The sequence below is a fragment of the Triplophysa dalaica genome, chromosome 8 (genome assembly GCF_015846415.1).
Source record: "Triplophysa dalaica isolate WHDGS20190420 chromosome 8, ASM1584641v1, whole genome shotgun sequence".
Taxonomy (NCBI): domain Eukaryota; kingdom Metazoa; phylum Chordata; class Actinopteri; order Cypriniformes; family Nemacheilidae; genus Triplophysa; species Triplophysa dalaica.
The window spans coordinates 24,420,790-24,448,400 of NC_079549.1; the positions used below are offsets into that span (position 1 = coordinate 24,420,790).

Genomic DNA, 27,611 nt, shown 5'->3' on the forward strand with positions numbered 1-27,611 from the left:
TAATTTTGTTTATCAAGAAATGCATCTTGATTCAAGAATATTTAGACGTGTTTGTTTACTAGAAAAAAAGTCTAAGTAAGAAAGTCATTTTTGCAGTGTGAAAACGGGTCGGGTTAAACGGTCTCCTGTAAACGGCCTCTGATTTGATGCTTAAATGAAACACAACTTAGCTATGAAAGAGAAACCCTGGAAGCAATAATGTTTTCCTCCGGGAACATTCAGAAGGCACAGTAAAAGCTTCACACATGAACAAAAGCAAGTGCGGATATAAGAGAAAGCAGCTGTCAAAATCAGCACTTGATCTCCAGACAAAGTTCATAAAGAGGAAAAGTAAATGCATTTTAAAATCCAAACAACAATGGAGAGGCGGCGAGGCTCAGAAGAACAAACCCCGGGGAAGGTTCCGTACTTAAGACTTACTACTATCTCATTATCTTTCACTCCACACACATCAGATACGAGCAGCCATTTGTCACGGGCATCAGACTGCCAGCGGGCATCAGACCAACACTTCTGCAGCTCTGCTGTACATAATTGCCATATGGACGGCGTTTTGAGCCAGAGCGAAGACTAAACCCCCGCTGGGCAGATTCCCCAGATAGTTCAATGAATTTTATATCTCATTTCCATCTAATTTGCAGCAAATCATTATACAGAACATTTCTAATTAATTTACAGGACGGATCTGATTTTGATGTTTTTTCTGCACCTTTTTGTGAAAGTTACGTACAGCATGGTATGAACTGGCAAACGATTCTTGTCGGTATGTATAAAACGGCCATTTAGTGAATGTGTGAGAATGGAGAGTTCACGGTGCTCCAGTTCCGCGGCTTAATTAACTTTACGCTATTTAATTAACCTAAGACAGCACAGAGATAAACATGTGAGCGCTCGTGTTCGGCTGTTACTGCATTTAATGAAACTATTTCATGTGATTCCAGCCAACGTTTTTTTTCTTGAAAATCTGTATTACAAAATATTTCACACTTTCCACAAACAGGAATAAATAACATGAGGTTTGCTTTTTAATGTATAAGAAAATGCACCATTGTTTTTTTTTTGTGGTACAAGTGTAGTAAGCGTGTTTTTTTGGTGCATTGATTTCTAAGGGCAAAACCATGGTTTTACTACAGTAACCATCGTCTACTATGTGTTTTTGGTTTTAACTGTAGTAAAACCATGGTCAGTTTTTATAAGGGAATTTACATGAACATTACCACAAAATATAGAAATAATATGTAAATTATTTCTCAAACTTAATTTTCTAATATGGAAGAAATACTATAATATTTTATATTCCTTATAGTCGACTGCAACGTTAAATATAGTAAATTGATCAACTATAGTACATGCTGTAGTGTACTATTTACTCTAGTAAAAGCTGCTCTGCAAAAATGACATTCTTACTAAGTGTCTTCGTCTTGTTTCGTAATACAAATATCAATATACAATTGCTTGACAAGAAAATTGACCTAAGATCTTGATTTTTGAAAAATAATATAAGAATTAAGTAAGTTTATGATAAAAAAGCAAAAAAATGCGTAATTCTAGTTTCTTTTTCTTACCCAATGGACAGATTTTAAACCATAGACTTACTTAACTTCTTAACTTAACTTAAACTTCTTATATTATTTTTCATAAAACTAGACGTAATATCTTAGGTGACTTTTCTTGTCAAGTAATTGTATATTGATTTAAGATGTTTTAGATATTTTCTCCAAAAATAGACAAAAATGCTTAGTAAGAATGTCTTTTTAAGTCGCTTTGGATATCATCATCTGCTAAATGATTCAATGTAAATGTAATTTTTGCGTTGTATAATATCAGTTTACTATAGTGTTTTTTCATGTGGGATTACAGCTATTCTCACAAGCCATGTAAATAGTGTCCTCATACCTGTAATGTTTAGATTTATTATGTGTTATCTGCTGATAAACAGGCCGTTTCAGCGTGGCGAGAGGACTGAATGGAAAGACAAGATGACATTTGTGCTGTAAAGTGTAATATCAGATTGACTGAGACATGGGCTGAGCTTCCTTGAGGCCTGAAACAGTGTTTTGAATATGATTCTGCCAATCTAAAACTAAAAATGTCGCAAGACTCTTCTCACAATCAATCCTCTCTCTAAACGTCTGTTATTCAGTGCTTCTCTGTGTATCTCTCCTGATTCGTGTATTGATTTAAATGCCATTTGCATCCTTCTGTCCCTCTCTTGGACACACGCCACCGTAAGAAACTGTCCTCCGACGGCCAATGTGACATCATGTCCTCAACATTGTGGTAAGTGGCTCACTGGCAGGAACTCAGAGCCATTAACAGAAAGATTCAGCATCAATTCCCACCTGGTGAAATTATCCGAGCGCTGCTGTTGTGCCCTTGAGCAGGAAGTTAACCCTTCACTTTATCCGCTCATGTGATGCTCTCTGTGTGTACATAGTCAAAAACACACACAGACATAAAAAACATACCATATTTACAGTAGATGTTCATCTGAAAGGGAAATGAAGCATGCATCACAATTTGTACATTTTTACATCACTGATGAGAAAAGTATTGCTATAAATCCCCTAAACTGGTATACATGAAGAACAGGCACATATTAGATGTGAGTTGAATACTGTTATGTGTGTAGCACTTTCACAATACGTGTAATTTCTAAGCTGTTTTACAGAGAATTCAAGTCTCGAGATATAAAAACCAGACGATGTTGTGATCATGATTTTAATGTGAACTTTGGCAGTTTTGTACATTGTCAAAAGCATTTGATTATGATAAAAAATACTATAAAAAGCACTGAACAAAAAAAGTCCCTCTGGATGTAGACTCGCGCTCATGTTCACATGCAGACGCAACAGAGAGATTTAGCTGACAGTTTTTGCCAAAATGATCCTAATGATCAGGAGCTCCATGTGGGTCACCGGGAGGCAGCGGCTGGAAATATTCCAATCTCAGCTTGTCTTGTGAGTTTGACAGGCCTATCAGGTGTGTTCGCTATTGCCCGACCTCATTCTGTCACGCACACCGTCTCTCCCCCTGCTCAAGTCTAAAGTGTCCCAACGCACAACACGTGTACAAATGCATTATAAATAGTCCAGTCATCAATCAATCTGAAGGCAAATCCACCGGCGTCTCCAATTGAACGACGTAAGGATGGAGCGCAGACATTAAAGGTGGGTGAGCTTCGTCCGGGTGAGCGTGAGGCCTTGCAGTAATCGTTTCCGTCACGCATAATTCGTCGAAAGTAAACTTTACAGCAGCCACTTCATTATACTGCTTTGCACGAGCGGATCTTACGGATCATTATATCTATATTTGTCCTTTGCAGTCTGGCCAATTACACACCGGGTTTTATCCGCAGAACCTGCGGCAAACACCTGCGATGATTCATCACCTGAGCCGGTCCGCGTGTGCATGTGAAAGAAGCGCCCGGCTCTCGTCATAATGACCGATTGACTCGACAGACCCTCAGGAGTAAATCATCCACAGCATCTTCTACACAATAAAAGGCTCACTTGTAAGTCAAAACGTTGTCTGGAGAGGCGACTACACTAAAAAACAGTCAACAGACAAGCGTCCACACGCTCACAGTCCAAACGTGCGCCGTCACCCTAAAAACAATAAAAGCCTTATTGATTCTCAAGAGGGGAAAGAAAATGTTCTCGTGTTTCGTCGACAGTATTGTGCTGCGATGTCACTTCATCCTGATCTCAACCCTGTGTTTAAACAATGCCAAATACTTACCTTCTTTTTTATAAAATCTTTATTTATTATGTAAATTGTACAAACCAGTCTCAAGGCAATTCGTGGCATTGGCAAGAAATTTGGAATCTATTGATTCGTGTTCATGGACACGTGTCACTCAGCACGACTTCTAATACACAGACTGCGTGTGTATGTGCATTTATATCAACCTGATCGCACCCAATTTCGTATAAATAACACGCTGTTGCATTACCGTATAATATGGACGCCAAATTGCAATTTTGCGTGCATATGATACGCCAATATTTGCTTGCACCCGGTTGGAGAGCAGCCATTTTAAAACGTACATGAAGAGGAAACACTGAAATAATTAAAATAATAAGGTTAGGTTTAGGGTTTGGGTTAGGGTAGACGTTATAATATGCACGGACGAGTTTCACGAGGTGGCAAAACAACGATAAATGGCTCCACTAAGCCCGCCCCTAAACCTGACGTCACAGGGACAAAGTCAAAACATTACAAAACATACCAATGAGATCGTAGGAATAACAGGAATTCACAGGAATGATCCACCTTGTAAATAGGTATGAATTCCCACTAGATTGCATTGATATATTAAAGATACATTTTACATTTATTCATTTTGCAGACGCTTTTATCCAAAGTGACTTACAGATGGGTTAAACAATGGAAGGTATTGGGACAACATAAGGACAACCACCGCATATTAAATTAAACTAAGTTAGATCGATAATTGGGCTGGGTGACACAAAAAGAGGGGGAAATTTGTGTCGATGAACACGAATTAATAGATTTAAGTTCTTAAAAATGTCAAGAATCTCCTTGAGAACTGTGTAAAAATTGTATTACTTGATTTCATAAATCCATCTCGTAAAATAGTAGAGATTGTGACGGTCCATTTGGTTATACGGCGCACAGTGTTGGGTGTAATTATTACTAATTATTTCTGTCATTTAATTACAGTTACTTCTGATGTGTGATATTTGTGTGTGCAATAGTGGAATTGACATCAAAATTCATAGTCTAACTTTAAAATCTGTGCTTTAATGTATAATTCTTACATTTGTAATACTTTGGTCAGTTAATATTACTACTTTATGTAGTTTTATATTATTTATTTGAATGAATTGAAAGAGCTGTTTTGTGCCTATCCTTCAATCACTGAACTTATCAAGCTTGATGTATGATATAGGAAGTCATTAGTAATAAGTCATTAAATACTGTTTGGAGAGTCATTTGTACAGTAATCTAACTACACTATTAAATATGTCATTAGTAACTAGTAATTCATTACTTTTTCAGAGTAACTTGCCTAACACTGATGGCGCATGCTAATACAATATTTCTACACTTCTAAAAATGTCTATGCATTCATACATCTAAATCTGATGACCGTAACATTTGTCAGTTTTTCTCCATGCTTGAAGAAAAAACTGCACATTAAAAATTGGTTTTAATTTTTAACCTAAATAATGTCACTTTCCCACGCCAAAACATGCCCTTTTGAGTGGCAAAACACTCAGCAAAATGGCTGCTTACAAAATTAGGAAGCGCAATTCCACGTGACATGTCAGTGTCCAAGGACACCTTGTTCAACTGTAAGTTGTAAGCATCACTGTCCAAGTGCTTTTAATTTCAACAAATAATTGCGTGTTGTAGTCCCGGTCCATTGTTTCTCCCATTGCGTGTTTTGCCACTCAAGAGAACGTGTCCTGGCACTCAAGGGGGCGTGTCCCAGCGTGCTCGTTTGGGAAAGTGACCTCAGTGCATACCCTCTTGACCCAAAATCACACGACAGCTCAAAAATCAATATTATAATCTTACCATTTATGTTTTCAAAACTGATTTATTTTACATTCTCCATCACTGATTTTTAACTAAGCCAACTCTAAAATATAGAATTATTCCCAATCTTTATTATATGAGCAACATTTACCAAGCAAAGCAAAAATTGCTTTAACTCGTTCAGTATTTACACAAACAAAGGAGGTGACATGCAACACCAGAGGTTCTCTTCATGATGTAAGACAAGCACAGTTCGTGAGAAAAGCGTTGTGTTTTTCATCAATATCGTTGGACGAAGAGTTTTGTTTGGGAGAACTGACAGTGTCAGACGGTGGTACCGCAACCTTTGACCTCATGAAGCTGTGTTTCTCCTCCTGAACGACAACAGAACGGGATGAAGGACAACAGCGGAGAGACGTCTGTCAGAGAAACGAGAGAACAGAGGTTAAACAGGATCGTCATTCACAAACTGAGGTTAACATGAGACGCAGCCAGACGTCTGCAGAATAACAGGAATAACCGTATGCAAATGACATGCCTGAGCAGATTAACATGAGGAATTAGACGTGATTTATGGAAATGTCGTACGCAAGGTCACTTTTACGTGAAGTCAAGACGGAAGTTTTGCCTCCGTCAGAACAAAGTGAAAAGAAAGCACAGATCACCTGCCGCCACATCCAATATCCTGAGCTACACAACACTGATTCATAATTCATCCGTAAACAAAGTGTGCCAGAGAGAAAGCTGCCTGAACCAATTTAGGCGCGTCATTCATGTCTAATGGCTTTCACTGTCACGTTTACAGCCGATGCCAATAAAAATGCAAATGAATTCTGTTTAACGCCTCGTGTTGTGTCAATGAGCGGGATTGGGTTTTATTTACCTGTAAAAACTAACAGACTGTTAAATGTCACCTGATCCACACCAGCAGCCCACCAATCATTGAAAAAAGCTTCAGAAAAGGAATTTAATATCTAGAAATATTATAAAATAATCACTTGTGTTTTGAGAATTGTGGAGCTTGCTCACGCGTGTTGTTACTTATCAGCAGAATCGTTTTTAGCTAAAACTAATTAAAATATTATATGAGAAAATACGGCAGGCCAACAAAGAAGAGAGGAGAGCGTCTCACTTTGAAGTAGTTCTTGAATCTTCTGCTGACCAAATACAGAGCCATGGGGTTAATGCACGAATTCACAGACGCCGAATTCAGACCGATATAATCCAGAATGAGAAATGTGCTGTAATACACAATGTTATCACAATTATACTGTATGTGTGTGTCTGTCTTTGAGTGAGTGTGTGTGCGTGAGTGTGTGTGTCTGTTTGTGAGTGTCTATCTGTGAGTGTGTGTGTGCCTGTGCGTGTGTCTGTACTTGTGTGTGTGTGTGTGTGTGTGCGTGCTTGAGATTGTGTTGTGTGTCTGTGTGTCAGTGCTTGTCTGTGTGTGTGTGCCTGTGCCTGTGTGTGCGTACGTGTGTGTTTGTGTGCGTGTGTGTGTGCATGCGTGCTTGAGATTGTGTTGTGTGTCTGTGTGTCTGTGCGTCAGTGCTTGTCTGTGTGTGTGTTGTGTGTGTGTGTTTGTTTGTGTGTGTGTGCCTTTGTGCGTGTCTGCGTGTGTGTGTTTTATAATATGTCTTTTGTGAGTCTCACCTCAGTAAGTTACACCGGTCAGGGTCACGTTCATCATAGATGGTGAATTTTAAGATTCTGCTGAGATGAAGAGGAAACCAGCAGACGGCAAACACGAGAACCAGACAGAAGACGCTTCTGGCCACCTCGTGTCTCTGTGAGACATTCACAAACTCACTCATCCCTCATTTACACGTGTCATCACAATAACTGACACAAAACACTCTTTTCACAAGCTATCATTTCTTTTCTAGTTTTCTCAGAGCTTCAGTGCTCTTTACATCTAAAGGAGAATTCCACACAGTTTGTCCTGATCTCTTCAGTGCTGTCTGTACAAATCTCTGTGTTTTAAATAACCTTCAATCCAGATTAAGATCGTACATCTTTTAGATTTTCTGCCAACAGTCCAAGGTCTGACCGCTGAGACTTCATCAGAATCACAAAGCAGAACTTCAGCTCCCAATTCTTCGATTTTATGAGCACAGAGGGAAATTTAAAGCTGATGGACGATGAAATAAATCATTTAGGGGCAGTTTACCGGACAGGGCTCAGTCTCAGACTAACTGAAATGTAAGAGATGTCTTGATCGAAAACAACATCAGTGGCATATCTTAAAATACATCAGTGCGATTGTTTTGTCTCAAGATGCAAACCAGTTCAGTTATTTTGTAAAGTATGCTTTAAAAAACACTTAAACATCCCAATTTAACAAAAGCATGGTCCTGGTTTATAATAATCCCTGTCCGGGAAACCGCCACTTAAAGTTTAGGATTTTAAACTTTTCAACTTTAATTTATTAAATTTAATAACAATTTCAAATGTATTCCAATATTCAGGATTCATCCCTTCACAGCTCAGTCTCAGGCTTAAATATTTCTCTGTGATAAAAAAAATACTACAGAGTATTTTACTTTACTGTTGTATATACTACACTAAAATTCTGCGATATTATAGTGTTATATAGTGTTACTATGGTAAATCTTTACTATGGTAAAATACTATAAAAAACTACAATGTTTACAGTTTGTAATTTACTTAATACAAAAAGAAATACACGATATAATGGTGCTATACTTAAGTATAAATTACTATTGTGTACTAAAGTAAACAACAGTTAACTGTAATTACTACAGTATTTTTTCACGTGATATCTATGGAATATTGCTGCTGTCCTTCTAAAACCTTGAATGTCCATAGTTTGTGATGTTCCTTTTAGCCATAAATCACTATTATTAATCTGTCTTTATGTTTCTAACAGGGTTTTGCAAATATCTAAGCATTAAAAAGTACAAAACATGTGCTTGTTGGCTTTGACAACGCAGTATTTGATCATTAAAAAAGTTTGTTTTAAAGGTAAAATTACTTAATTCTTACATTCTTTTTCACAAAACAAGACATAATATCTTTGGCCACTTTCCTTGTCAAGGAAACGTGTCAAGATTTTTACTAATCAAAAACAAGACAGAAAAGTTTTGCAGAGCCGTGTTGTTTCCTGATTTGGACATTCGAGATCTCAAAAGGACAGCGACGATGTTTCATAAATGATGCACGCAGATGTTCCAAATGTCTTGGTGTAAACGTACCTGTTTTCTGTGTTTGTCCTGCTTCGCTCCTTTACTTAAAATCGTCCAGACCATCAGTGAATAAAAGAGACCCGTGCAGACCAACGGCAGGAGAAAATAAAAGCCAAACAGCCACCAGTCCTTCACCACTTTATAAAACTAGAGCAAGAGACAGTGGTCTTCAGAAACATCATCTGATATGAAGAGAAACAGCCGACATCTCCACAGGCGTTACCTGCATGAAATGTGAGGACTGGAGAGGATGAAGCAGACAGACCCTCAGACGCTGGCCTTTATAATCCATTGACATCAAGTCAAAAGCCACGGCCTCTGGAAGCGCCAGTATTGTTGATATCGTCCATATCAAAGACAACTTTAAAACCGTCCATTTGAGAAACTTGGGATCTTTGATTCGATTCCTCGATGCGACAGCTCGGTACCTTAAGAACGTCAAAGATCATTCACTCATCAATGCTAAAAGACTCAGTGTATGCGTTTGATGTTGTAAGACACTCTCACCTGTCTATACTGAGTGCACACAAGCTCAGAACGGTTATTCCAACAGATGTTTTCTGAATGAACGGAAGGAGTTTACAGAACACCACACCGAACGGCCAATCCACCGCTAACAGCTAAAACACAAACACAACTGATCAACATCATCGGCTTTATAATACTCTCACTTCATCATGACTATCCGAGCGAACACAAATGCTTTATTGACCTTGTAAACGTTGATGGGTAAAGCAATGATGATGTGAAAAATGTCACCCAGCGCCAAACTGGCAATGAGAATGTTGGGTCCGCTCCTCATGCGTCTGTGTTCCCTGATGATTCTCAGAAGAGTCACGTTCCCAACCATTCCCAAAACAAACACCAAACACGACACTGCGCTGTTGATGTACTTAAAAGCGTCTTTGATCCGTACCGGCCCTGAGCACACAGGAAGTGACATCACTTCCCCCGCTGATTTGTTCTGGGAGATGTTCTCCGTGTCGTCTGGAGTCGTCCATGCTGGATCTGATGTCTGAGCATCGATAAACCCAACGGAACAATAAAATAAAAACAAGAGAAGGGAACGTATGCACACCTCCATGTGTCCAATATTATTGCTCCTGACAAACAAATAAATAATTTATGCAACGAAAGACTGAAATACAGACTAATGGTGAATTCTTGTTTGTTTTCTGGTGAAATTGTCTAAACTGTCCCTAACACAAGAATCAAGCAGACATTTGAAGTTGCTTTAAAGGCCTGTGCTGATGTAAAAACTCACCTTTCTCTTTCTTTAGATGTTGAGCTGTAAGTGCGGTGAGGTGTTTATATACAGTACAGTGTGATTCTGTCACCGCTCATCTGGTGATCCTGTCACACAATAAATCAGTCTTGGCACCTTTGCTGATTCAGTGCGTCATATAAACGCCTGCAGCTCATGACAGAGACTTTCTAGCAAGTGTGTATATATGTGTGTGTGTGTCTGTCTTTGTGTGTGTATCTTTCTGTGTCTGTGCGTGCATGAGAGTGTGTGTCTGTCTGTTTGCATGCGCATGTGTCTGTGCATGCATGTGTGACTGTGTGTTTGTTTGTGTGTCAACGTGTGCGTGCCTGTCTGTATGTGTGAGTGTGTGCCTGTCTGTGCGACTGTATGTGTGAGTGTGTGCCTGTTTGTTTGTGCGTGTGTATGTTTGTGTGAGTTCGCGTGTGTGCCTGTCTGTATGTGTGTGTTTGTGTGCATGTGTTTGTGTGTGTGTGTGTGTGTGTGTGTGACTCTTTGCATGCGTGTGTCTGTGCATGCTTGCGTAACTGTGTGTATGTTTGTGTGTGTCAGCGTGTGCGTGCCTGTCTGTATGTGTGAGTGTGTTTGTGTGTGTGTTTGCGTGTGTGCGTGCATGTGCTTGTGAGCATGTGTTTGTGTGTGTGTGTGTGTGTGTGTGTGTGTGTGTCTCTTTGCATGCGTGTGTCTGTGCATGCTTGCGTAACTGTGTGTATGTTTGTGTGTGTCAGCGTGTGCGTGCCTGTCTGTCTGTGTGTATGAGTGTGCATTTTTGTCTGTGCATGCGTGAGTGTGTGTCTGTATGTTTGCGTGTGTTTGCATGTGTGTGCGTGTCTGTATGTTTGTGTGTGTCTGTATGTGTGAGTGTTTTTGTGTGCATGCGTGTGTGTCTGCGTGTGCATGCGTGTCTGCGTGTCTGTATGTGTGAGTGTTTTTGTGTGCATGCGTGTGTGTCTGCATGTGCATGCGTGTCTGCGTGTCTGTATGTGTGAGTGTTTTTGTGTGTGTATGTGTGTGCGTGTGCCTGTGTGTGTGTGTGTGTCTGTGTGCATGTGTGTATTTTACATCATTGTTGTTCATTTCTCCTCATGTATCAATGCCCTTCCAGATGTTAGCACAGAAACTGGAACGCGGTGCCAAACAATAAATGAAGTGTAATGAATGAAAGAGCAGTCGTGGAGAATCTCAGCTCCAGTTCTTCATCTGTGTCTGTCTGTGTGTGATTGTCAGAGTTCTTTCAGCACAGGACTAGTTACGGCTCCACATGTTGTCTTTTGTCTGGAGCTTCCCAGCAGCGCAGCTACTGAATAGCAGGAGTTTACCCAGGTGAGGGGATTTGATGACAGGGTCATCGCCATGGCAACCAGCACAACTCAGACAGATGAAGCGCACCAGGCATGCGGACAGCTGTGCGGGTGAACTGACTACAGCATCACTCATCACATAACCAGCAGAAATACGTCGTCTCATAATGTCTCTTCTGTTTCTTAGACTGAAATAAAGACTGCTTAAAGACTTCAGACATGTGTGTCTATATTGTGTCCATCAACTCCTCATTCATTCATCAGAAGTGAGGTGTAAATGAACAGAATGAGTTATAAATATAAGAGTGATTTCACAGAAAGAAGGATTTAATCAGTCAATAAAACGCATGAGCCATTTGTTTGTTTCGACAGAGAATAGTCAGGAATAAAGTGCTACACACTTAACAAAATGCAAGCAATCCTAAAATGACATATAAGTAAAGTGAAAGTGACCTATTTGTCAGGTATGGTGACCCATACCCGAAATATGACCTCTGCTTTTAACCCACCCAGTGATTAGTGAGCACACACACAGCAAGAGGTGAACACACGTACACCCGGAGCAGTGCTCAGCTATCACTGCAGCGCCCGGGGAGCGTGTAGGGGTAAGATGCCTTGATCTAGGGCACCTCAATCGTTACCCTGCCATGAGGATCCAACCGGCAACCTTCTGGTCACAAGTCCGACTCTCTAACCATTAGGCCACTAGAAACGCAAAAAAAACACATGAGAAAAAATAGACAAGAAATGTGAATTTGAAATATTTTATTAGCTCATTTTTACCGAATGCAGACCTTGGTTTTGAGATAAGAAACGACGTTCAAATGTCACGAAAAGGTAATTTGCATTAATCATTTGTAAATATTATGTCATATATGTTATTAAAAGACATATTTATATTTAATTTGTCACGACAACCTGTCAAAATGATTTGCTGCATCCGGGTTACCGTGTGTTAATAGTTTTGAGTGGTTGTTATCTGGTAATAACGAACCTGCAAATGTCGCGACCGGCCAATCAAAATCAAGCATTTCAACGAGCCGTGTGATAAACGGTGTTGTGTCCGCTCATCACTTGATCTTCAATGTTAAACCTGAGTGCTGAGGTAAAAAGTGTTGAGATTCACTATACGTATTAGTTTTCCAGACTTGTTTGTCGTTTGTGTGGAATATCGTACGGTGTCTTGAAACATTGCTGTAGTGCAGGTTGTTTATAACATGTCGTTCTGAAGGTTAAATGTCATGTGGTTTGACGGTTTCTGTTGCAGCGAGACATGCGAGATGAATTTCAGACCTTGAGCAGAACATTCATGTGCATCTAATGTGATGCGTCTGGAGTTCATCAGCTTCATCATTCATAAGACTGAATCTTCCACAGGGTTGCTTCTTATATGATATGGCATCGCTCCAAACTCAAGGTCGACCCATTCCAGAAATACTAAACATCCTGAAACACAAGACAGTATTGGGTTTGACATTCAAGCTGAAAGCCTAAACAAACAGAAAAATCCTGAAATAAATTTTTCAACTCGAAATTGAAATAAGAAGATTTTATAATGCTTCACTCAAACTCAAGTCTTTCCAAACCTGATTGACTTTCTGACTTCTGAGAGCACAACAAATACATTTTAAAGGATGTTTGAGAAAAGGTCGTATGCACATCTTTACCTTCAGCAAATAAAAACTTTGACTGCAACAAACTGCACTTATGACTTGTAAAGAATAATTCCAGTAATGTGTTAAGAAAGCAAATGAGTTTGGATTTTGTTCTCACTGTGATGTGAAGCATTGTTAATGTTAAAAGCAGATTTAATCTTGCACAAAATCAACTATTAAACGCTGTCACAATCCCAGACACACGAGCGTTAACAGACCCACACATGCGATCTGAATCAGCCATGCGGTCATTCAGCAACATTCAAGTTCTAACGTTTCCTTCTGCATGCATTGAAATGCGTGGTGAGATCACAGAGCCCTCGGGTTCACACGTGTCAGTGTCTCTGCCTCAGGGTCGGCCCCATGCAGGCGCATGCAAGAGTCAACAGCTGCAACACAAAACCCAGGTGACGCAGGAACAGCTGGCCCACATCACTCTGAAGGTGAGAGAGAGAACACATTCAATCGCTCATCAACCATCACAACACACTCCTTCAAACGCCAGCGCGTCTGTGAGATCCACAGAGAATCACCGTTTATAACCTGCATTTGCATTTTCTGATGGAAATATCGAGCCAGTAAACAAAGGTGTCAAACATCAAAGTGGTCAAACCGCCCGGGAACAACATCTCCATCTATTGAGATAAAAGGTTAATAATACATATTTATTTATATTTATAGCATTTTCATAATTCTGAATTGTTGCAAAGTTTTATATTTAGACTTAGTTGGGCAATTCCACGAAAATGTCAACCTTACCTCGAAAACGTTTGTTTTTTACTCTGGTAACAAGCACAGATTCGAACATTTGGTGCATGGTTCAAATACTCATGTGAGATCTCTCTTCAAATTTGTAAATCACTTGCTTTATTTTTAGTTCATGATTTTTCATAGTCAGGTAAGAGCCATTTTCAGGATTGTCACATTCATAACGCTACATATTCCTCATAAATGAACACATGAAAATGATTATAAAGTAACTATTTGATGTTCTATAAAGAGGCATCACTTCTCCATTCATTGGGTTTTATTGCTTTGCATTGGGTAAAATTCATAGACTGACTTTTTTTATGTTTAGACTCTTATCAACAAGGGTTCAGTAAAATATAAACGGATGGTTCAACATCATCGTTACAAATTCATTCTCTGAGCATTTTTATGTCACGTCCATAATGCTGAAATTGCCATAGATCCCAAAAATGAGCTCTTCTATGACATCGCTGTGATGTTAACCATTTACAGAAGTGAACGTGTAAGGAAATTATAGATTTAATATGAAAAGTCACAGAAAACGAATATGATATCCACTGTGGAATAAACTACAAACAAACGTTCAAAGCTCAAACGCCTGCAAGACCAACGCTCACGTCGGTCTGTTCTGTACATCACAACTTATCACATTCATATGAGATAACACAGTGACTTTACACAGGTCGTGTCATGTGCATTTTTGTAAAGTTAAATGCCGTTCAATCCAAAAGCATCCGGAGCTTTAGATAGAGAGACAGTGATTGATTGTAATATATGTATTTAATATAAATGCAGATGAAAGATGCTTCTGTAGCCGCTCATGTTCTCTGAGAAAGAAAGTAAAGATCACAAATCACTGAGCAAAAAGATTATAGAACGTTTGAATTTAATACGTAAATATTAGGAAAACATTTTGGGTAACATTTTAAAACAAAAACAGCACAGAGGAGACTGATCTGCAAAATACAGCTCATTAATGTGCAGAGAAATAGATTTTTTTATATTTTCAGAAGAGTAAAATCAACTGTTATGAGCTGATGTTAGCATTTACTTACAGGTTCAACTGTACATATTCTGAGATCTGTTTCGGGTCTATGAGGTGAAACTCAACATTTAAAGGCATAGTTCACCCAAAAATTTAATTCGGTCATTTACTCGCCCTCAAGTTGCTCTAAACCGGTCTACATTTCTTTGTTCTGATTAACACAGAGAAAGATATTTTGAAGAATATTAGCAATTTTCATTTCTGGGATATCATTGACTACCATATTAGGCAAACTGACAATGGTGGTCAAAAGTGCAACAAAACTGTTTTGTTCGACAGTACAAAAATACACAATATTATTTTATACTATGGTAGTGAACTGAAAATTGCCAACAGTCTTCCAAATATCTTTTTCTTTGTTCAACAGAATAAAAGACATGTATACAGGTTTGAATAACTTGAGGGTGAGTTAATGATGAGAGATTTAACTGTCCGTTTAAATCAGAGCATCATTTATACAGTCTGTAGTGCAAACAATGTGAGATAAAGTCAATCCAAATCTATATTACGTGTGTTTCCTTCAATTCAAAACCTGTTTTAATAAAACAACACCTTTAATAAGGAAAAGTAATCATTCTTTTGTAGATTCACATGGACTTCATAGACAAGCCATCATGAGACACATGATGAAATTAAAAACGCTTCACATGAAATCCTTGGTTTTATTGTTGTTTGTGTGTTTAAGAATGATTAGTCACATAAATCAGCCGCAGTTATTTTAAAATACTATTTAACTTTGCTATCAAAAACAAACATCAGAACCAGAAGCGTTTGTTAGTTCTTTGTCTTTGTATGAAAAGTCCGACAGCGGAGTTGTTATGGAAGAAAAATGCCATCCCATAATGAGATAGAAAAGATTTCTATCAGCTCCGCGCGTTGCATTCTAATACATTTTTTAAAAGAGCGCATTTTTATCAAAGCTCTTTGATTCGGTTAGATTCTGTCGTGTGTGACGACCGGCTCAAATCTCACTTACAAATCAGTGCTTTCAGTTTCTGATATTAATGCTTGAAAAGTGTGTGTGTGTGTGTTACGGAAACTACGATGGAAGACATGAAGCAGAAGGTATTAAAACGAGAGCTTTTTACTTGAGTTCAGGTGAGTAAAGTATCATCATGAAGTGATCACATTCACTCAGGTACAAAAGAGAAAAGCACCATTCACGCCAAACAGAAAGTGAATTATATGTGAAACTTGACAATTCTTCACCGATCTTCTTCAGAGTTTTGGTAGTTATGAAGACGTTTGTCCTGAGAAAACTATAGATAGTTGAACTCCCAAGACATCCAAATGTCTCATTATCAAGAGAAAAATGAAGAAATCCATTTGCCTGATGTGTCTAGTGCATACAGGGGGAAGAAAGGATAAGTTTACCCGTCAATATTTACTCCCGTCATTCCAAACCCAATGCTGCTTCTGTCTTCGCTAAAAAAACTATCTATACAAAGCACACATCACAACGTCTGTCAGGATCCATAAAGACAATACAAACACAAGAAAAGCAAGTCTTCTAAAGCTTCACGTGAGACACAAAACACAACTGAAGGTCTTTTCCGGCACTGGATGAGCCATTTTGAACCAAACACTGACGGAAATAGTTTTTCAGAGGAAGATTGGGAAGTGAAGGTTTGAAGTCTTTTCCTCTCACATAAAATATATGGAATACAGAGCAAGTTATAATCTGATGTGTGAGGTTTGGAATGACAAGGAATAAATAAAGACAATTTAGATTTTTTGGGTAAACCATTCCTTAATAAAAATAATAATAAATATATCCTGCACATCTTTACCTGTAAAGAGAATCACCCATGTCAATATCTATTCTTTAAACCTTGGACAAGCCTCCTGTCTGTTTGACATCACACCGTGGTTGATGTCCGCTTCAGCTCGTAGCGGTGAATGCAAAGACAAACACCAGCACATCACCATCAGCTGAGATCTCTCCTGCGCTCGTGTCATTTAAATCTGTACAAGTTGATTCAGTACCAAAACCACAACCGAAGAAAATAACCATCAAGCATCTCGAAACTCTTCAGGCCTCGATGGGCAGCATACTGTCTTTGGTGACAAAGTCAATGACTTGTTTGTCTCATAAACCTTCTGGGAGGTTTGGGACGGGGCCGACACGATGAGCTCGTCTCCCAGCGCGGGTCCGAGGACGGAAGAACTTGAGAGTCCAGGGCTACTTCATAGACAACAACAAATTGATCTGTGTGATAAGAAGAAAAAAGACGATTTAAAACTCGCACTTCAACAATACTCAACCCTGATTGGTCAACACATGCTTTATACACATTACATTAGCAGTTGTGATGTGCTTTTAAAGGGACAGTTCACCCAAAAATGAAAATGATGTCGTCATTTTTTCACTACCCTGTAATTTCATTTCTCTATAAACTACTTTTTCTGATGAACACGGAGAAAGATATTTGGAAGAATGCGAGTCATTTTTAGTATGAAAGATGGTGGATAAATGCGCCAAAGAACTGTTTGTTTTCCTAAATCCTTTAAAATATCTAATTTTGTGTTCAACAGAACCCCAAAAAATGACAATAATGTTTTTCTACTATAGTAGTGGAGCATGTCCCAGAACTGAAAATTGCAAACATTCTTTCAACTACCTTCTTCTGTGTTCAGCGGAACAAAGAAATGTATTCAGGTATGAAACACTCTGAGGGTGAGTAACCAAAATTATTGGGCAAGCTATCCCTATAACATCAGTTCACATGACAGGAAATAGATCCTCGACCTTCTGATGTCAGTGAAAAACAGAACAAGATATCATTATCATGCAGATGTGCACCTGTTCCATTGAAGGACATGCGATGATCTGCAGGTCCTCTCCGCTGTACTCTTCCTGCAGTAAGGCATGCAGTCGCTGAAACACCTGCTGGATGTTGTTCTGACAGATCGAGTGGAAAAGTTCACGTCATTATTCTCAGTCACGTGACGATGACATCACAGAAATCATGATATGTTACTTACCCTGACCGGCTTAAACAAGATAAACTCTGTGTCTCTATTGGCCAGGTATAAAGACATGCTTTGTAATGTGCCGGGCAGCTTGTTTTTCAATATCCGATATGTCGCCATCACAACGTCATTAATTTTGGCTGAAAGAAAAAAAGAGAAATATTGAAAGTCATTGTTGTAGAAAACAAAGCTGACTGATTTGTGATCATGAAACATTTGGGTTCAGGACTCACCGGGTTGAGCCCAGGGCTGCTGGGAGAGATTGTATGTTGGTCCACCTTGAACGGCCATCGTCCTCAATGCGTCCACCTGTGAAGAGTAGAACCACCATCACTGATATGAGTGTACACGGGTTTGAAACATGTCAATTATTTACTGGCATACATGAACGCACTGCATCTGACCCTTTACACAAAACCATCACACTGAACATACTATAATCTACACTCATCTGTATCTACACCAGCTTTGTGTTCGACTTTTATTGTTCCTCCGGAGAGAATCTGTACGTGCATCTGTGTGTAAGGGCAATTGTGTGTGTGCATATGTGTGCAGTTGTGTATTTGTGTGTGTGTGTGTACGCGTGCAGTTGTATGTGTGAGCGTGTGTGTATGTGTGCGTACGTGTGTATGTGTGCGTACGTGTGCAGTTGTGAGTGTGTGTGCAGGTCTGTGTGTGTGTAGTTGTGTGTGTTTGTTTACTTGTGTGCGTGTGGGCAGTTGTGTGTGCGTGGCAGTTGTGTGTTTAGGCAGTTGTGTGTGTGTGTGTGCGCGCGTGTTTGTGCAGTTGTGTGTGTGTGTGGGTGTGTGTGTGTGTGTGCGCGCGTGTTTGTGCAGTTGTGTGTGTTTGTGCAGTTGTGTGTGTTTGTGTGTGTGTGCGTGTGCAGTTGTTTGTTTGTGCAGTTGTGTGTGCAGGCGTGCGCAGTTCGGTATGTGTGGCTGTGTGTGTTTGTGCAGTTGTGTGTGCGTGAGTGCAGTTGTGTGCGTGTGTATAGTTGTGTGTGCGTGTGTGTGTTTGTGTGGAGTTGTTTGTGTGTGCGTGTGAGAGTGTAGTTGTGTGAATTTGTGTAGTTGTGTGCTTCACCTTGGTGAGAAACTCTTCCAGACTGCCGACAAACATGTGCGTGCGCTGCTGGATGAACTGCTCGCATCCAGACTTCAGGTGTCGATCCACTTCCTTCTTTGAGTCGATGTAATGCTCTTTAATCTCAGGCGATCCCTGAGGAGAGACATTAACACAACATGAATCATGAATCATTCATCAGGAATCAGGTGAGAGAATCAAAGTCAATCACATGATCAAATAAAGGCTCAAATGACCTCTAGCAGAAACTCAAGGATGGCGTTGTGACTGTTGAGACGGAAGAATTTGGGCACAGTCATGGGGTTGAAGATCTTAAAAGCAGCCTCTGCGAATGAAGCGAAAGAGAAATGTTACTCTGCCATCTGCTGTTACATCAGTGACATTACACACACTTCACAACATTTTCCTGCTCCTGTGTTTTCTACATTCAGTCAAATTCCAAACAAAAAGGTCATTCATGTTAAATTGAATACAATCTTTTTACTTGTGTGGTTGGTCATATTTGTATGCTGTTAAAACTGAAAACGACTACTGTGCAAACATTTTATTCCAAAGAACATGGATGATAACTATTCCTCTATCCCACTAGAGTTAAAGCTTTCCAGATCATAAGAGTTGTGTTTGTGTCTAGAAACACTTTAGTGATGATCTGATCTATAAACCAGCAGACAGACTGAAGTGTGGAGCTCACGCACCTCTGGTCTTCTTCAGATCCAGAGAAATCTCTTTGATGGCGAAGTCTGCGTGAAAAGGTGCGATCTGTTCTCGCATGATCAGCAGATGTTTGATAAGAAAGAGCTGTCCGTCAATGGGAGTCTGTGGAGGAACACAAGCGTCAGTTTAACAGATTCTTCTTCTGTGGGACATGAACGTCTGTGAAGGTCTTCCCCTCATCTGACCACACACCTGAAAACTTCTGCTTCAACGTTGTGTTCGAATAGTTTGCTAAAATGACTGACATACATTAAAAGAATCTGTGTGTGCGTGTTTGTTTGTGCAGTTGTATGTGTGTATGTGTGTTGAGCACATGTGCACTTCACCTTGTTCTGCTTGATGACATCAGAAGCTTTGAGGAGGGATTGGATGCAGGCTGACAGAGCTTCCTGTGACAGACCCTGAAACACCGCCCTCTACAGGACACAGACAAACATCACTTCAACAACTAAAGGTGTGTTCAACATACTGGCTGATCATTTGAAAGCTCTGCAATAAAATACTCGACTTAACTTAAAATAATAAGGCGACCGATCATAAGCACATTTTTGAGTTATCTCAACAAACCAAGACTGAAGTTCACCCAACTTAAAAATTATGTTTAAGTCATCGGTCGTCACAACATAGTCAAGTTTTCCTAATGAACAACTGAACAAAATATGTATTATAAAAAGATAGATTGAATGTGTCTACTGGACCAAAACTTTGATGAAATAAATGTTTAAACAGTTTGAACACTGAAAACACAAACAGAGTCTATGCCGCTTTTCAGCCGTCCATAGCACATAAAGCACAGCTGCCCACTCAACAAAAGCAATGTCAGCCATTTCGCAACGAGACTGCCAGAAGCCCCTCCGATGACGTGAATTCACATCTGTTGTGAAGTGAATTTTACGCACAAATGAACCAAATAAACTCAAGAAGTTCAAGCGTCCAACTACGTGCAATTTAGTCGCGCAAAGACGCGTCTGGTGTGAACGTTCAGCCAGATCATATTGATGCTCAGATGTTTATCAAGGGTGAACAGTGATGGATTATTAATGTCAATGTGTGATTATACTCACGTCTATACAGCGATAGAGTTTGGACAGACACACTAGAGTTCGTCTGACGGTTGGATACCACATGCCATGCAGATCTGCTGGAGAAACTGTGCACTGCAACCGAGGGTCTGCACGCAACAAACACACTACAGGTGAACACTCTGCTCCAAAAAATAAAAGAGATTAAACACAACAACTCTTCTACAGTCTCACACACCAGAGACCAGAAGCTTCTTGTTCTCAGAGCCTTCCAGCTGAACGTCAGAGAAAGCGCTGTTGGACGTTAACATCATCTGTTCCTCTTTCAGACTCTGAGCAATTTTCTACAACAGAACAAACATTAACATAAACACACTCACAATTTCAACTCATCCACGGGCATTTAAAGGGACAGTTCACCCAAAAATGAACATGAGGTCATCATTTATTCACCCTCACGTAATTTCATATCTCTATAAATTACTTTTTTCTGATGAACACTAGTGATGTAACGATTCACCGTGAGCCGGTTGAAAATCGATTATAATATGTGACGATTCAAATCGGTCGAGTCGTTATAAAAATTGCAGTACAGGGGAAGCTGCTTTTGAACAGCAGGGGCCGCTGTTTTTCTGCAAACTTGGTAAACGTGGATATGCTGATATTTCTTAAAAAATCAGTTGCACTTTGAGACCCGTTTCCAAAAGTTTGTGTTTTCAGTCCCCCAAAATGACGTTTACGTCTAAACGAACGGCCAAGACGCATACATTTTTTTGCGTTTCCAGTTCCACCTTAGTTTATATTAAAGAGACTTTTGTATTATTGATTTTTTATTTGATTTGGAATTTGTTTTAAAACTGTAATTTTGTTTTGTTATTTGACATAAGATATATTTTAATTTTACAAACAATTGTGCAGCATTACAGACAAAATAAAAGGACGGTTGTTCATTTGAAATTTTCCTCAAATCACGAGATCAGAATTGTGAGCTGAGTGAATCGTTATTCAGTACATCCCTAATGAACACGGAGAAAGATATTTGGAAGAATGCGATTCTTTATCACTTCTGGGACATCATCTTCAACCGTAGTAGGAAAGATGGTGGATAAATGTGCCCAAGAACTGTTTGTTTTTCTTAATTCTTTAAAATATCTCATTTTTTGTTCAACAGAACTGCAAAAAATGACAATAATGTTTTCCTAATATGGTAGTGGATGATGTCCCAGAACTGCAAATGACTAACATTCTTTCAAATATCTTCGATTTATAGAGATACGAAATAACATGAGTGTGAATAAATGACGACATGATTTTCATTTTTGGGTGAACTATTCCATCAAAATCATTAGAGACCCTCAGAACATTATTAATTGATCCGCCCACCTCCATCATCTCCAGTTTTTCAGGGTAGGCCAGATCTCCAGGTGCAGGATTGTATCCGGTAATGTCTGTCTGTATGTAGATGTGTGTCCTGTACATCAGACGCTCCTGCACGTCCTCCAGCATCTGTTTCACCACTGCGTCAAACGCTCCCAGCTGGACTACTGAAACAAACCCACCAATCACAAATCTGTACCAGCAAACTAAATCACTGACGTCAGTGCTACCAGTCCAAATAAATGAACATTTCAGATATCTGAATCTAGTCTTTCTGGGTTTTCTGTAAATGCATTTGTTCAGATCACGTGTGGAGTGTTTTGGGTTTGAGTACCGCTGTTCTGGACGTGGTCCTCTAACATCTCGTTCTTCAGGATCCCACAGAGCTCAGAGAGCGTCTCCAGATGAACCACGTGAATGATCAGAGGTCTCAGAACATCATACAGAGACAAACACAGTTTCTCCAGCAGCTCGCTGGAACAAATCATGTCAACATTTACACAAACAACAACACTACACATTCATTCAAAAGCCAGAAAGATTCAACGGGAGATCTGTTATTTGAGCTGAAAAGTGTTTGCAGGACTCACTCTAGTTTGGATGTGGGTTTAGAGAAGAACTCGTTGTAAAGCTGTTGCTCATCTTGACACACGTGAACCATGAACGAGCATCCACTGCGAACCTGTTACAACACCAGACGTTAGCTCAACATGACCAAGACATCACACGTGACTGACGCTGAACTGTGTCATTTGCAGAAAGTGATTTATTCAGATGCTGGTTGAGTGATTTGTTCAAAAGAAATGATTCACAAGAGTCGTTTGTTCGTGAATCATTCTACACAGTGTGTTGTTGAAATCGTTGATTTATCTCAACAGAAATCTGATTTCTGAATGTTCACTGCAGATTCAGTAGAATATATATTTATATATAATATATGAAAATAATTGAATGGGTTTCGAATCCCCTTAAAGGGACAGTTCATCCAATAATGAAAATTCTGTCATCATTTACTTGCCTTGAAGTTGTTCAAAATCTGTATGAATGTCATTGTTCTGGTGGACTCATTAAAAAATGCTCCCTTAAATAAAAGGTGGTTCAAAAGGTTCTTCTATGCCATAGAAGAAACCTTTTGGTTCCGAAAAGAGTCTTTAACCTTATAATAACAAGATTATAATAAACCAAGAAAGATAATGTTCTTTAAAGAACCTTTGACTGAATGGTTCTTTGTGGAACCAAAATGGTTCTTCTATGGCATTCCAGTGAAGAACCTTTAAAGCACTTTTATTTTGATGAGTGTAGTAGGAAAAATTACTTTACAATTTGTTTGTTCTGATGAACACAAAAGAAGATATTTTGAAGAATGTGGGACAGCAGACAATTCTAGGGCACTTTTGACAACCATCCTATAGTAGTCAATGGTGTACAAGAAATGTTTGGTTATGCGCATTCTTCTAAATATCTTTCTCTCTGTTCATCAGAACAAAGACATTTAAAAGATTTGGAACAACTCCAGAGCGAGTAATTCAGGACAACATTACATTTTTGGGTTTCACACCCCTTAAGCAGTGAAAATGACACTTAAAGTGTAAAGACATGGTTCACATGTTTTTGTTTTGTAAGACTGGTCTTCCTCTTGGCAACACGTGAGCTCTGAAATGTGCCGTGTTTCTTGGCTGTAACCTAGGGCTGGGCAAAGAAAATTGAAATCAAATTTGTATTTCTGCAAGCACTGAACATTTGTTAAAGTGAACGTTATTGCTACTACTATCCACTAGATGTCACTATTACATCAGGTGGATGTTACAACGTTTTGTGACATTTATGTTTGTAACATCTTAAATGTAAAATAACCTGACCCTGTTTGATCAAGTCATGTGACTGTTCTGTTACAATATACCCGAGTGCACCCAAAAGTAAAGTTCAATATACAGGTTTGTGGTTCTTCATTTCTTTCTTAACTCTCCATTGTAACCTGATGTGTACTGATGTTTTTTAAAAATATCTATAGCATTTGTTCTAAATCTATAACCATCGAGAGCTCGCGAATCCAATCGGAACATCACAATCCACACCCAGCCCTGCTGTAACCTAAAGATCTGAATCCACCACAGCGGAGACATCTGACCCCGGGGTTTAGTGGCGGTTCACACGTCAGGTGACACAGAGCGTGACATACCAGAGCGCAGTGGTCTTTGTTGTTCTGGCTGGTCAGGTCTGTCATGGTTGAGTTTATACTGGGTCCCAGCAGAACCTCTCGCTGGTCCAGATAACACTGATGAATCTCATCCAACAGCTGCTGGTACCTGAAAGACACGTTTGAGAATCAGACGTCTGATGTCGAACGACAGCGGTCTGATGATGTGCTGAAGACTCTACGTCACTCACTCGGGAATTCTTCCAGAACGCTGCTCGACCTGCTCGATCAGCCTCTGAAACATTCAGAAATATCACATGGACACATGTTTTATTGAGCGCTATGAAGTGCTGTCGTCTTCTTCACAGTTCTCTTTGTGCGTTTCAGCGCCGAGTGAGTAAATGATAACAGAACGTGAACTCACCTTCACTTTAGGTGCCGCGGCTCTGAACTTCACGTAGTAGAGAGTGAAGGCGTTGTCTAGGTTCGGAGCGCCCAGCGGGTCCTGTTCCAATGACATTCAGCACATGAACACACTACACACAGAGCTGCAAGGCTTTACGTTATTGAAGCGTACCCTCTTTGTGAGCTGAGCGGTGAGATTCTGCAGGGTGTTAACCGTGTGACTCTTCATCAGATGCATGGCTTTAGACAGGCACTGCTTAAATTTAGTCAGATAGACTGGATGGTCTTTAAAACTGGGCTGAAAAAACAGGAGGAGAATTGGGAGGTCATCTGATGAACATGATTAAAACCGATTAAAGGCGGGATGTCCGATTTCTCATAGCAGTGGTTGATGTTCAAATCACCAAAAACGACACAACTCTACTCCATCTGTCACTTTCGTCAGCGCTCGAATCAACTAATGTCCATCCTGTGCACTGTGCACTTTACTGCTGATTGGATGAAAGCTTATTTTGGTACTCGGCCAGACTTTGTCTAAACAAGCGTATTTCGGAATTCAGACACCCCGCCTTTAAAAGAAATACTTCACACAGACTCTATATATTTGTTTCCAATGTTCCAATGATACAGTTTTATGGTAAGACAGGAATATTGTATACAGTGTGAACATTTTTGCTTACATGTGACGAAACATATTCTACACATTCGTCTAACTTGGAGAGCATGGGAATAAATCCCTCGCTGTTCACAGATAACGTCGAAGAATTCAGTTTCTGCGGAGAAAAACACAGATTGGAAAGGAGACATCACACCTGACAAACACATTGTCTTTGTTGTAGCAAAGCTTTACCGTGTTTATGTTCTCCAGCTCATTAAAATATGAAAGTTTCTCTTGGATGCTCCTCGCCAGATCCACCAGCTCTGACTGAGACGGGAGAGAGACACAAACAGAGAGAGAGAGAGATAGAGAGAGATGGAGAGAGAAAGAGAATTCATTTGTCTGAACAAGTTCTTTACAGTGAAAAGCGCAGGTCACATGGTCTATCTGCGATAAGATCCTTTAGTCCAACGTTGGCAAGACAAAGAGGTTTGTGTGGTGTGTTTCCGTTGCGTGTTTGATGGTAATGTACCTGTTCCTTCAGCAGCTGTTCACAGGCCTCATGCAGCGTTCCTGTTTTAGTGGACACAAAGAGGTACTGCTTCTGAAGAGAGTCCAGATGCTCCAGAGCAACGTTCACATCCGTCAGGATAGCATCACACTGCTGCTGATAACTGTACAACACATCCCTCGTCTTCCTGTCAGGTACAACACCATTCAAAACATCCGATTTAGTTCTGGACGTGGAACATATGTAGAACTATGTTTACGGTGTTCACCGTGATCACTGCAAACGGTTCATCCTCACAAAAACACACCTGTACTTGGCAGCTTCATCTTGATCCATATGAGCCTGGAGCTTTGAGAACCAGGAGAAAAACTGACAAACAGATGACATCATCAGTCACATGACAACGTCGTTCGTCACATACAACCAAACACAAACTTAAACTACAAAAGGTTGTTGTAATGAATGTGGTGGCGTGGTTTGAGCGTGAATCATAGAAAACGGCACGGAGCATGTTGGGATTGTGGAGGATATTAAAACATAACGTTCATCTCGTTAAACTTGAAGAAAAACTCTCAACTAGACAATATCCACAAAGGATTGATTGCGTGATGTCAGACCTGCTGAGCCGTCTGGATCCTCTCATTCTCCAGGTCCAGCATCTGAAAGCCGTGCAGAAGAACCTCCTCTGTGGACTCGGGGAGAGTGGCGGTGAAAGATGAACGCAGAGAGCGAGAGGTCAGACTGCAGATGTCCTCGATGGGCAGCTGAAGACACATTCACAACACTATTAACCATCTTCAATCTCAAGCCATCCAACACGGACGATGATAAAGAGGTCAAATCTGTCGCAATGGGCCGATGCTTTCAAAGAGAGTTTCTTAAAGGGACAGATCACCCAAAATAAATTGTCATCATTTACTCTGCTGGTTTAAAACCTGTATACATTTCTTTGTTCCGCTGAACACAGAGAAAGATATTTGGAAGAATCCGAGTAAGAAAACATATCTCATCTCCCATTTACTGCTATGGTAGGCAAAATAAATACTATGGGAGTCAATGGAGGATTAGATGTGTTTGGTTGCTGACATTATTCACAATATCTCCCTTTGTGTTTTGCAAAACAACGAAACGTATTCAGGTTTGAAACAATAAATGATGAACGCGTTTTTGGGTGAACTGTCCCTTTAAATGAGTTTCGTGAGGTTGTGACTTAAAGTCTACTGTGACCTCACTACATGTAAAAAATAACAAATGGGTCAATGATTTTATAGAAATAGAGCCAGGCAAATATATAATGTTCATAATGTACAAGTGATAAGAAATATTCATCGTAATGAACACTATATGAACAGACGTATTAGAACCTGTACCTGTTCATAACATTTAGAAAAGTTAACAGTAAATCTTTGAGTAAAAATGTGTTCAGCTGAACAAAAGTTTGTCAAATGTTAGAGTAATACACGCCCGTGTGATCTTGATCATAAAAGATTGTTGTTTGTTCTACTGGTTCGTTTACATACAGTATCAGACATCTGATGTCATACGTGGCATGTTAATACATTGACATGTTGGGGGACTGTATGGTGTAAATTAAACACTTAGATGAGACTCAAGACATATGTTGAGGTTTATGAAGGAAACACAAGTTGTACAGTAATTGTGTTGATAAAAGTAATATGATGTTAGCTCAGCAGCTAACGTACAGCTCACTTCACTCACCTCAGGGGGAATCGGAGACTCTTCTGCGGCTGCGCGGATCTCGAGGATCGAGTCCGTCTGTTTGTCGGTTAACGGCGCCATCGGTTCGGTTCGGGTGTCCCAATGAGACAGTTTCTCCCGAATTTCCTTCTCGTTGAGCTCTGAGAGACACTGCTCTGTGGACGACGCCATCATTGCCAACAACATTCGACGTCATCAGAACCTAACCTGCTTCCGGGTTGGGCGGAGTCGAACCGGAGACAACCAATCAACACAGCGGTTTAACAAACGACGCAAAGGGAAGTATGAAGAAAGCCATCGAGTCAAAATATGTCAAATATATATATATATATACATTTTATCT

At 39.8% G+C, this 27,611-nt stretch overlaps 2 protein-coding genes across 3 annotated transcripts; both read right to left on the reverse strand.

Moving 5' to 3' along the window:
* Positions 1 to 5,738: 5,738 nt before the first annotated feature.
* Positions 5,739 to 9,657, reverse strand: ednrbb (endothelin receptor type Bb). The gene is made up of 7 exons (XM_056754163.1): positions 9,427 to 9,657; positions 9,222 to 9,334; positions 8,938 to 9,142; positions 8,724 to 8,861; positions 7,162 to 7,295; positions 6,641 to 6,749; positions 5,739 to 5,927 (listed from the first exon to the last, which is right to left on the reverse strand). The coding sequence occupies exons 1-7, from the start codon at positions 9,655 to 9,657 to the stop codon at positions 5,739 to 5,741; spliced, it is 1,119 nt and encodes a 372-aa protein (XP_056610141.1).
* Positions 9,658 to 15,795: 6,138 nt separating this feature from the next.
* Positions 15,796 to 27,474, reverse strand: cog3 (component of oligomeric golgi complex 3). 2 transcript variants are annotated; one of them, XM_056754602.1, is made up of 23 exons: positions 27,269 to 27,474; positions 26,167 to 26,313; positions 25,857 to 25,918; positions 25,571 to 25,736; positions 25,291 to 25,365; positions 25,121 to 25,213; positions 24,613 to 24,738; positions 24,460 to 24,540; positions 24,287 to 24,330; positions 24,078 to 24,204; positions 22,489 to 22,580; positions 22,233 to 22,372; positions 21,905 to 22,062; positions 20,760 to 20,865; positions 20,564 to 20,670; positions 19,826 to 19,915; positions 19,481 to 19,601; positions 19,022 to 19,110; positions 18,786 to 18,920; positions 17,936 to 18,011; positions 17,715 to 17,842; positions 17,533 to 17,631; positions 15,796 to 16,938 (listed from the first exon to the last, which is right to left on the reverse strand). In XM_056754602.1, the coding sequence occupies exons 1-23, from the start codon at positions 27,452 to 27,454 to the stop codon at positions 16,912 to 16,914; spliced, it is 2,475 nt and encodes an 824-aa protein (XP_056610580.1). In that variant the 5' UTR covers positions 27,455 to 27,474; the 3' UTR covers positions 15,796 to 16,911. The 2 variants fall into 2 exon arrangements, with proteins under 2 accessions (XP_056610580.1, XP_056610579.1); XM_056754601.1 differs by having other exon boundaries at positions 21,905 to 22,065.
* Between the last annotated feature and the right edge of the window lie 137 nt (positions 27,475 to 27,611).